The sequence below is a fragment of the Glandiceps talaboti genome, chromosome 21 (genome assembly GCF_964340395.1).
Source record: "Glandiceps talaboti chromosome 21, keGlaTala1.1, whole genome shotgun sequence".
Classification (NCBI taxonomy): Eukaryota; Metazoa; Hemichordata; class Enteropneusta; family Spengelidae; genus Glandiceps; species Glandiceps talaboti.
The window spans coordinates 10,841,019-10,853,652 of NC_135569.1; the positions used below are offsets into that span (position 1 = coordinate 10,841,019).

General features: G+C 36.0%; 1 protein-coding gene across 1 annotated transcript in view; it reads right to left on the reverse strand.

Annotated features, from left to right (window-relative positions):
- The window catches only part of LOC144451159 (high affinity cGMP-specific 3',5'-cyclic phosphodiesterase 9A-like), a 69,492-nt gene that overhangs the window by 15,390 nt on the left and 41,468 nt on the right, over positions 1 to 12,634 (reverse strand). Inside the window, exon 2 of the mRNA XM_078141940.1 lies at positions 3,148 to 3,297. Within this exon, the coding sequence (XP_077998066.1) occupies positions 3,148 to 3,297 (150 nt within the window). The remainder of the gene's footprint in view (positions 1 to 3,147; positions 3,298 to 12,634) is intronic.

Below are 12,634 nucleotides of genomic sequence, written 5' to 3' on the forward strand. Positions count from 1 at the left end.
ATATGTAGCAGTTCATAGGGAAATGTACTATATGTAGCAGTTAACAGGGAAATGTACTATATGTAGCAGTTCATAGGGAAATGTACTATATGTAGCAGTTGACAGGGAAATGTCCTATATGTAGCAGTTGATAGGGAAATGTACTATATGTAGCAGTTGACAGGGAAATGTACTATATGTAGCAGTTGATAGGGAAATGTACTATATGTAGCAGTTAACAGGGAAATGTACTATATGTAGCAGTTCATAGGGAAATGTACTATATGTAGCAGTTGATAGGGAAATGTACTATATGTAGCAGTTAACAGGGAAATGTCCTATATGTAGCAGTTCATAGGGAAATGTACTATATGTAGCAGTTGACAGGGAAATGTCCTATATGTAGCAGTTGACAGGGAAATGTACTATATGTAGCAGTTGACAGGGAAATGTACTATATGTAGCAGTTCATAGGGAAATGTACTATATGTAGCAGTTCATAGGGAAATGTACTATATGTAGCAGTTGATAGGGAAATGTACTATATGTAGCAGTTGACAGGGAAATGTACTATATGTAGCAGTTAACAGGGAAATGTCCTATATGTAGCAGTTCATAGGGAAATGTCCTATATGTAGCAGTTGACAGGGAAATGTCCTATATGTAGCAGTTGACAGGGAAATGTACTATATGTAGCAGTTGACAGGGAAATGTCCTATATGTAGCAGTTCATAGGGAAATGTCCTATATGTAGCAGTTAACAGGGAAATGTCCTATATGTAGCAGTTGACAGGGAAATGTACTATATGTAGCAGTTCATAGGGAAATGTACTATATGTAGCAGTTGACAGGGAAATGTCCTATATGTAGCAGTTGACAGGGAAATGTCCTATATGTAGCAGTTCATAGGGAAATGTACTATATGTAGCAGTTGACAGGTTAATGTCCTATATGTAGCAGTTGACAGGGAAATGTCCTATATGTAGCAGTTGACAGGGAAATGTCCTATATGTAGCAGTTGACAGCAGAATCATACAAAATGTAGCAGTTGACGAAAAACTAAAATGGCTGTAGCAGCATAATATCCATCAAGTAGTAATGAAGTACAACATGTACATTTTCTACATGCGGTGACTGTCAAACGAAACGTCTTACATAATTCATATACACAGAAGTTGATATTGGGAGAAACGACTACGCCAGATCAATGAAACCGTCAAAGTATACGCCTTGTCAAATCATGATAATCATTGTTATTTTATGTTGATAAAATAAAAAGAGTTTGACAGGTAATACATGTATTTTCCTGTAATAACATGACGTCCCACTGTGATCTTTTCTCATTTCACATTGAAAGGTCACTTAAGGACCCCACTCCTGTTTCTCTATCAATTGCTCTGGAAAATGTAACTAGGTCAGTATATGAGCTGAGAATCTTTGGGATGCGTCATCACCATCGCATTAGCTACTGTTGTATGATAATAGGTATATAATTGTCAATATCACTTGTTAGAGAGATTAATTCACTCTATATCAGAATATCATTTTCGGCGGCATGAATTAATCATATTCTATCGACTTCTTTATTAATGACACATAGTAACTATAATGTCAAACAGATGACGCATATTCAGCAACAGAATTATGCCGGAATAATCACAGTTAGCAAATTATAAGTTTGAATGACACAGCAAAGTACAAGTGCATGTCATTATGTGATGGATAACCAACTTGGAACCTTGTTATCAAGTTCATTTGCATTTGCACAGCTGGAAGCCTACTGCATGAATCTTAATTGGCATTGTGGGGGGTGGGGGGGACGACAACAAATATACACATGTACATGTACACAATAATATGATACATATGATGTACTTTCCCATCAAGCTCACAATTAGTACCATGCCATAGGATGATACACGTCACAAAGAAAGGAAACCTTGTGAATTCACTGTGTTTCATATTATCCTGCTAATTGCGCCTTCAATTTTCTAAGATTAGATACAATTTAAATTAAAACTATTGTCGCAACATGTTGATTCAACAGTGATAAGCTAGTATTGAATGGATGTTTGTTTAATTAGTCTCAGTAGGGGAGGTATCTCTGACACTTCTTTATTTAGAGTTCCATGAACTCGCAGTGTTCGTTTGGGACTTCCAATGTTTACACTATGTTGATCACAGGGTGATTAGATTCGCACAACACAGGAGCTGCTATCGCCCACCTGTGTAATCTACCACATTGAAGACCAATAGATTTAGTTCGTGTCTATCAAACTGAAGGTTAAACTACCGGTGTGGTAACACCTTGTGTGATTACTATTTTATTTTTTACATTACAGTCTCCATATGGGAGGAGTGACAAAGTTCCAGGGACTTCCAATGTTTACACAACCTTGATTAGAATCACACAACAGAGGAACACACATCGAAGAACAATATATTTAGTTTGTCTCTATCTTAAGTAAACCGAAGGCTTGATTACCAGAGTCATTGGGTGTTAAACAAGATGAACTACATGTACATTGGTTCCATTCACTTTCACTATCAGTATGGGGTTGGTATAAGCCTTTCCAAAATTTGCCATAGTGGCGCTCTACTTCCTGTCTGTGTGTACCTTGGGGGTATGCATGGTATAGGTTACTCGGTTAATCATAGAGCACTGCTGCTTTCCTCGATGTCTGAACAATGCAAGAAACGTCCCTGATTTAAAGAACTACAGAATACCACAGAACAAAGCTCTTAAGAAACGGTATTATGAGGTGATGATACCCCCAATTTGAGTGAGGGCGCTGTTTTCTCAATTTCCTGTTTGCATTATGTAAGTGTATGGTCGACTGTTTGATTAACAACACTGCTTGCGTAACCATACACTAGTAGTCAGCAATACATTTCACAAAAGTTACATTTACCAGAAGTAATCAAGCAAGGATGTACGAATTTTCATTTCAGTTTAGGATGTTACATACGGTTATTGAAAATGCAGGAGGGTAGCGATATTTTAGAATGACATTTACAACATACTTTTGTGGAGACACACACGTGGTCAAATCAAAAAGTTCATTCTTTATAAAGACAAAGAGATTGTAGTACACATATTATTTCCTGCAGGGTTTTTCCACAAACCTTTGCGGGAAATATCAATGGTTGATGAGAATGTAAACTTACCACTACAGTGTGCTGCAACAACTTCCAGTTTATATCGGCTATCAGGTGTATTTTCTTCTAATTTAGATGATATGTTTATAATATTGTCTTTAGTGTTGTACAGTTTTAGGATATCATTTGGACCCGCTTCTGCTGCAGCTCTGAAGCAATCTACCAACAAAAACAGAAAAATAAAATATTAAGCTTTATCAAGCTAAAAAGTCAATATCATACAATGGGCCAACCGAAGCAGCTCAGTGAAGTCTGAGCGAAGCATCCTGCCCAGAAACACTTTCCTGTTTACTGTGTATGTTCAAATAAACCAATTAGTCAATAACAAAAATGTACAATTGCAAAATGTGGGTTATTTCTCATGTTGCCACAATCCTGAGTGAGTGATCCAAGAACAAGGAACCCTGTATTAAACATAATTTTGTGATCATTTGAGAGATATGATATACATCAATAAACTCACGGGGTAAGCTCATCTGTCATTAGGAATTGAAGAAAAGATACAATATCTACCGACTGATGCACTTGATCAGTTATTACTACAATACGTGTATGCTGACTAAAATTCATTTAATCAACAATTATACTTTATCTGTGTATGTTTTTCTGTTTCTTTCTTGATGCTTTGGATATAAGGTTACACAAAACATGAAATTTGAACTGTGAGAGCAGACGGAGACTTTGCACAAGTAGCGCGCAAATAAGCCTTGGCAGGAACATTACTGAGCTAGAAGTATATTGTCATGTATAAAGGAGTGTTTGTTGGCAGGTGGGTCTCAGTAATGGTCATCATTTTAATTAACTCTTCTTGGGCATGGACATGTCAAAATTTTGTAGTCCATTCCAAAGTAACTCAAACAGCCACCAAAGACATACGTACATGTATGTATACAGGGCAAACTAAAAAACCCCTACTGACTACAGAATTTAATCTTGTGCAAATTTAGCTCATACTTCTTTACACACCTATGTTTAACTACACAACTGTATCCATTACAGACTTCCCTTTTCACAGCTTCATGTCAAATTTTTCAATAAACATTCATTAGTACGAAACAAAGAAAGTTAATAAGTTTATAAAATTAGTTTGTGCTCTGCTCAAAGCTGCACCACAAATATTGACAGGCAATTCAATATTATCCCCTTTATCTTTCCTCATTCAGCCACGGGGAAACACAAGTGACCTGAGGGGCCTTGTCATGATGAGTCGAAAACACAAAGTGACAAAACCATCCATCACTTGTGTTTTCCAGTTGAAGGAAGACAAACTTTGGGGAATAATGTAACAATACGGTTATACATGAGATAGTTGGGCCTCAGTTCACAAACTTGGTCCACAAAACCCAGAACCGAGCTGCAAAGATTAGTATTGGAGTAGTGTACAACGAGTAACACTGAAGTAAAGCACTTTCTCTATGTGCTACACTCATTTATAGCATTCATATTACAATGAGTAACTGAGTCTGAAGTAAGTCATTTTCTCTATGTGTTACACTCATTTATAGCATTCATATTACAACAAGTAACACTGAAGTTAAGCATTTTCTCTATGTGCTATGTTTATAGCATTCATATCAAGTGTCTAAGAGTATACTGTTTCAATTGGTTTATATACATGTGGCCTTTCTAATGTGGTCAATTAGTAAATGAAACGGTATACTTTTACACTTGATATGGATGCTATAAACAATTGTGGTATATACAGAAAATACTTTACTTTGGTGTTATGGGTTGTATTTGAAAACAGTGAGAGTTATTTGTTGTGTATTTTCCCACAGGATTGCTGTGCTGGTATTTTTCTTAAAGTTCCTGGATTTGATTTTACTTGTGGTATGAGATATATATCCTGATGTATAACTGTAGCCGGTATCAGGCCATCAACAACTTTAAACAGGAATATGAGTCAATTTGTTTATTTTTCCAAGTTACTACTAGTCTCTTAAAATGGGCTTTCAAAGTCACACGATTTTGTATTCATTCACTGAGGTAATCATTTCACATACAGTACACTGCTTTATGAATGGGGACCTTGTAGGATAGAGTTTGACCAATCAACTCATCCAAATGGGAGGTTTCCATGGGGAGGGGGAGGCGGAGGGGAAGGGAGGAGAGGGGACTTAATGCTGATAATGATATGTCGTTAGTGGGAAATGTTCCCGTCCATCCGATCAGGAACTAGGGGTTAAACAACATACTTCCTGCATCCCTTCAACTTTCACAGTTCAGTTTTTCAATTCTTATGTGTTCCATTTCATAATCCCATAGTAATTATCCACACTAACACTAATATACAGTATTACAATAAATGAGATATCCCAGGCAATTTTAACTCATGTTTTTTTCATTTCCCAATCAACATCTATTTGTACATATCTGTCAATATTCTCATTACTTCCTCTAAAACTCAAACGATAATACAAAGAGCCAATCACGTTATTGGTTGATTGCCAGGAAACCTCATTTGTAACAATAGTTCTACATTTGTATAGCGACTTGCCAACAGATAGACTATTATGAGATCCAACTAATTTCCGAACTCGTTTCCTGGGCAGTCTTCATTTTCTAAAGTATTGTGTCGACCAAGGTCTCTAAGTATTAGATGCGACACATTAACAGATATGAGAATATATAGCCTTGCTGAACCAATTTGCAACACAGGCTTGGATCTGATTGAATTAGATTTCTATCTCTGTCAGCATGTGGTCAATCCAATTTGTGATCTAAGTTCAGCTGTGGACAGCAAATATCGTAAACCTGGAAATTTCAAAGGCTTTTTTTTTTGCTTATTTCATGGGGCTATGAAAAACATAAAAATAAGTAGTGACTAAAATGCCTTCTTGTACGTAAACACGACGCAGCAGTCTGGTAATTAGTGAAAATTATTTTTTGAGAATTAGCTGAAGACTATAAAATTGCAAACTCTTCTAGCAGCGAAAATATATAGGTTTATAGAAGCCTTGGGAAATGTAGCCATCACGACATACTGACTAAAATGTGATAATCCTGTATCATAATACACTTATACAGTATACATAAACAGAAAAGTTGCCGTGAATTTTTTATGCGTAGAAGAAAGTGAGAAAAGAAATATCACGACGCGATTGTGTGTGATGAATGTATAATGCTGTAATACGAAACGAAATAATTCCAAATGTTATATATACATTTGCACAGCTGTCAGCTATTTAGCAGTAAGCATTATGATGGCGTCTTGATTACATGGAAGAGTAAAATAATCATTTATCAGATCCTCAGGGATTTCAATATCCATATTTTCTACATTTGTTCAGCCAAAGGCAATAAACGGTAATTCAGTCTTAGGTCATTCATTTTAAAATAATCTTCGCTCAAAATTTGCACTTTGAAATTCTTCTAGGCATTACTGGGTAGTTTGAGAATTAAATAAATATGCATGGATTACTGACTGCAACACATTACGCCAGAATATGAAGGTGAAAAAAAAGTTAAACATACACAAAGAACTATAAGCGACAGTATACATCATGTATAGTGACAATTCCAATATGGCCGCTACACTCATTGCAGAGTTACTTAAAAATGTAACAGAAGTCATTGAAAGGACTCCTGGAGTGTCCTGTATTACAGTAAAACTGTGGAATCATCTTCCATCTGTCCTTCGGTTGATAGATAAATTCGAATTATCCAAGGCAAATCTTAAAAAGTTCATATTTCATGAATATCTAATTGTTGAAGTGATTGTATCTTAACAGGTTTCTGGTGCGTCCTGTACTCTTTCTTTTGTTGTTTTTAATCAAACTGTTGCGATTTTATGACGTGATGAGCATGGCAGTTTTTTATGGGTTTTTTTCTCTGAATCCTGTTTTTAAATTTTGCGATTTGTAATGTATAGACCGTTGAGACAATTGTTGTGTAATGGTCTTCTTAAAAAAATAAATTATTATCATTATTATTATTGAGTAGGAGCAGAGAGCAGAGTGCATCAATATATGATGGCATCACCAAATGTAGAATTTGGGATTTTTTGAACATTAAACATTACTACCCCTGGCTATACTTTGAAATATTGAAAACAAAAACTCAACTTCTGAGTAGTACATTGTAATTGTGTTTCTGAAGGTTTCATTCTCGTAAGTATAATTCAGATAATACAGGAGTTTACAATGTAGATACACGTTAGAATGCGTACGCCTGTGGGAGCATTATCGCGCAAGCATACACATAATTACACGAACAAAGTTGCAATTTAGTTACGTGTTCAGAACGCAAACATGAAAGACAATGAAATGTGCACACACGCTCGCATTGACATCTTCTGTCCAGAAGGCAACAAACATGACTTTGTTTTCTAAACCTGTCAGTATTTTTTGCAATTTTCCCCACAAGTATACCCAAACGAAAAACAGAACAATTTGTTCACAGTTATGCTTCCAAACTTTTATTTCAAAAATATGACATTTAATAGAAGAAAAATGATGGAAACCTAACACATTTTCAGTTTCGTGTACATTTGTAGACATACATTTTGAAGTAGCATCGTCTGATACAGAACACCTGGGTTGCTTCGTATCACGCGACTATGACGAACACACATAAATATACGCACCTAACCCTCTCTAATAAGGTAAAATTATGTTCATTTATTGATAAGGTTTCAGATTCTCATTGTACCATTTGCTATTCAAATAGTGCCAATGGCGTTGTAGCACACCTGAAGTCATTTATATTTAAACAATAACTATCATCTAAGTTGTACCCTTTTGACGACAACTCACATTTTCACATCTAAATTATACATGATAAAATTAATCAGATCATCTTCTATTGATGAATTTATCATCTAGGCACCCCTGGGAACATTACTACCAACTATCAAACCTATTTGCCAGAATTCTTTGAGCAAGATTTTTGACCGAAAGTAATTTTGCACCTGAATTTGCATGTCAAGGAGCATATCCTCTTGTATTGAATAATTTACCATTTACACATCCCTAGAAACATCACTCATATCCGTGCACACACAAACACACACTCTCTCTCTCTCTCTCTCTCTCTCTCTCTCTCTCTCTCTCTCTCTCTCTCTCTCTCTCTCTCTCTCTCTCTCTCTCTCTCTCTCTCTCTCTCTCTCTCTCTCTCTCTCTCTCTCTCTCTCTCTCTCTCTCTCTCTCTCTCTCTCTCTCTCTCTCTCTCTCTCTCTCTCTCTCTCTCTCTCTCTCTCTCTCTCTCTCTCTCTCTCTCTCTCTCTCTCTCTCTCTCTCTCTCTCTCTCTCTCTCTCTCTCTCTCTCTCTCTCTCTCTCTCTCTCTCTCTCTCTCTCACACACTTCACCATGCCTATAGCAATGCTGAAACTTTTAATAGTACATGTAACTCTGCCAAACAACCAGTATTCAAACCAATCCTAATCTGAAGTGAACCTTTAAACCGACAGCATACAGATAATTAAAAAATAACATTGCGTGCACATTGCTAATCATTAAATATATTTGATCGTTGTTATTTTAACATTTTCCTTCATCTCTGTGTTTTTTGTATGTCTAATTTCATCCAGCTATTTGCTTGTAATCAAAGTATTGAAAGTGACCACACAAAGGCTATTGGTTGGTAATTATTACGTGAAAAATATTGCCACTGACAGGACAAATAGAAAAACTACCGTTTCAATACTCAGCTTTCCTTTAAATAAATACACACATGATAATAAACAGATGAATGTAAGGCCAAGAAGAAAAATTGTTACTGGTCAGAACAGTTTGTCTAAAGTGGTGCGACGATGCTTCTTCTTTTTTTTGAATTCTCAACAAACCTGTCACTCAATCTACTATTTATGGCAGTTACTGTTTGTTTTATTTAGTACTTTAGAGCAAGTGTGTATGTGGGGGCAGATATCACTTGCTTGTTCATGGTTGGCTCTGCAGTTGTCTTCACTGAAGTAGGGAGGGTTATTTTTGTGTTTCCCCATGGGTCTGCAGACTGCATGGGCTGGACAAACATGGAAAAAAAGACCAACACAGGGGGGTATTTAAGTGATGCACATGCTGACCAGAAACAATCCTTTTTTGGGGGAGGGAGGGGGGCTAACGTGGCCCATTTCAAATGAAGTCAATAAATGTTACAAAATAATAATTTTTTGTCCGTAAGTTAAGCGTTTTTCACAGAAATGTATTTTAAGTAGACTGTACATGTAATATGCAAATGAGTATGATATAGATCATTGAATGTATTGATAATTTACTTATAATATACTTAAGAAAGCGTAGCAAATTAATTCATTATAGAGTGAAGACTGAGTCTAGGAGTACGTAGGAGTGATCTCTCTCTCTCATTCATGAACAATAATTCATCTCACTTCTATCATAAAATATCACTGGTTGGCATAGCAACTGCCTCTGTATTTACGTCAATGAGACGAATGGAACTGAATAGGGAAGATAATCAATATTTGACTGGAGAGATAGCCTTAATTTGATGATATAGAAAAAGAAGAAATGTACATGTTTGCTATTGTGATGAGGCATCCATCCTGACATGTACGTCTATTAGACAAATAGCGAAAGTTGTCATTTGCCTAGAGGAGATTATCATTAAAGTCTGGAGTTACATGTACACAGAGTTTCAAAATAAATTGTCTTCAGTAAATACATGTACTAACAGTGTTTCACATTTTATATGTATTTTCACAAATAATGATACCCTTGCACTGATATAACACAACCCCCTGTGGCGTATACAGTACTCAGGATTTTTTCATAAGTGCTTGCAGTGGTCTATGGAGTCGTACTTCCATGAGAATTATAGCAAGTGAAAATGCGACAGAAAACACAACAAACATAAGTGCAAATACTCCTGGGTACTCTCTGCAGTCGTTCTGGGTATTTGTACGAGTACTTACGGTGTTCACAAGTGTAAAATGAATGAAAACAGCCAAAAACACAATCAATGTAAGAATATGTGTGAGTATACCCATACTGGTGTATGCAACACATCAGGGGTTCTTGCACTTATGCAAGTTATCAACTGGTATATATGTTATAACCATCAATACAGTAGTCAGTCCACTGTTAACATTCATGCATGGAGGGATGCCAAAAGTAGAACCAAAGTCTGCAGCTAATACACTGGCTACAGTGTATCCTGGGTGTGGTAAAGTGCAGCATGCTACATTTGAATTGAATCGATGCATGTCATCTTTGCACGCTATACATTCTCAACAATGTATGCAGACTGTCACATATTAAAAGAAAGTTGCCAGACATATCATAATTGATAGAGATTTAGCGACATAAAAGAGAAATATAAAATCTAGATAAGCAAGACTGACGACATTTTGTACTTTTAGAGACAGCTACATTTGTATGGTTTGGGTGGATGATTTAATAATAAACAAAGATGGCCATCATATCTAGATAAAATTTGAAGAGGGTTCGGAAGTCAGAGCTGTAGTTCTCTTCCAAAATATTCACTAAAAATATTGAAAATTACTATAGTTCCTTTCTTTCTTTGTGTCTAAAGTTCTAACATTTTTTAGAAATCAGAGTTCCAAAAACATAAGATTTGCAATAACGAGGGTTCTATGAACTTTTGAAGTACCAAAGGTTCTAAAAACTTGTGTAGGACTTTACCTCCCACAGTTAAACCTTTGCAAAACCTACGTATATATCTTTGATTGTTTTCATCTTTTGAAATACAAATGATCTAGTTCGGTTACCATGGCAACCTTGATTGTATGTTTTTAGAACATTTACTCAGTTCCACTCTGATACAGTTTCTGTAGGTAGGTAAATATGGCTTATAGGTTGATATAATGAAGCTGACATTTTAGTCTGATTGATGAGGCCAGTGGACGATTAATGAATGTCGTAAAGTCAATCTTGTAGTATTTGTAACTCTCTGTCGGTACTCTGGAGTCTACTGTACACTCCGAAATGACTGTAGATTACATACACGCCAATAACACTAATACTAGATTTTGAAATGCTAGTCACATTAACTTTCTCTTTAGAATGTTTGTTATGTTCAAATGCAAAAGTCAGAATTACAGCTTTCTTGTGTTTCACTGATTTTGGTGAATATATACATTGTATTTGAATAATAACTTTGACACATTCAGGGAATGGCGGTAGTGGCGGTAATGATGACAACAAAAACAATGATGTTGATGATGATGATGATGATGATGATATTATGATAATGATGATGATGATGATGATGATGATGATGATATGATGATGATGATGATGATGATGTTGATGATGATGATGATGATGATGATGATATGATGATGATGATGATGATGATAATGATAATGATGATGTTGATGATGATGACGATGATGTTGTTGATGATGATGATGATGATAAGATATGATGATGATTATGATATGATTATGATTATGATGATGATGATGTTGATGATGATGATGATAATGATGATAATGATGATGTTGACCACAACAATGACGACGACAACGATGACGCCGCCGATGATGACGACAAGACAATGACGACAACGACGAAGATGTTGAAGATGATGAAATTGAGGTAATGAAGATGATAATGGAACAATGGCAACAATGACAATGACAACGACGATGATGACAGTGATGAAGAAGAGGAGGAGGGAGAGGAAGAGGAGGTGGAGTTGGAGGTGGATGACGATGAGCAGGACAAAAATTGAAACTTTGCATCACATCATGGGATGTTATCCTTATTGTGTTTATAGCAAAAACCTGGTATCTTATAAATTGTAATTTGAACATCCAACTCCAACATGACAAAATATAATCTGTAATGAGATGTTCAATGTATCCTGGATCTCCTTAGAGAGTTTAAGTCTTCTCTGTTCCAGAGGATTAAAGGGATTAATATCCTAGGTCTTCCAGCTATATTTTAATATGACAGCCATGTACATGTAGGCTGGAGTTTCCATGGTTACAGCAACTTTGACATAGGACGTGTTATACAGATTGAACACAATGTACACGGTGAATAATTTAGGCTACAGATTACTGGTCCCAATATGTGTACCTCTTCCACTAATCCAGATAATGTTACTGTGCACATGATATACAGACTGCACACAATGTATATATGCAAAACAGTATTAAAATAGGAAAGACAACCGAGATATATGTAACGAGCGCTCACAAAAGAACAAACGATGGTAAACATATAACAGTCAAAGAGAAATCATGACGTGTACACTACATCGGATTTTAATCAGATTGAGAAATGCATGTACATGCATCAAACTATATGTATCCTTTGTGGACTACTAAATGAATAATAATCTGTATGTACCAATATTATAATGTAGTGTTACTCTCAGTTCAATACATGTACTTATCAGATAAACGCATTACCGCAATGAAAGGTATGGAGGTGTTACACACATCCATAAACCTAGCAATCTTGTATGGAGGTGTTACACACATCCATAAACCTAGCAATCTTGTATGGAGGTGTTACACACATCCATAAACCTAGCAATCTGTATGGAGATGTTACACACATCCATAAA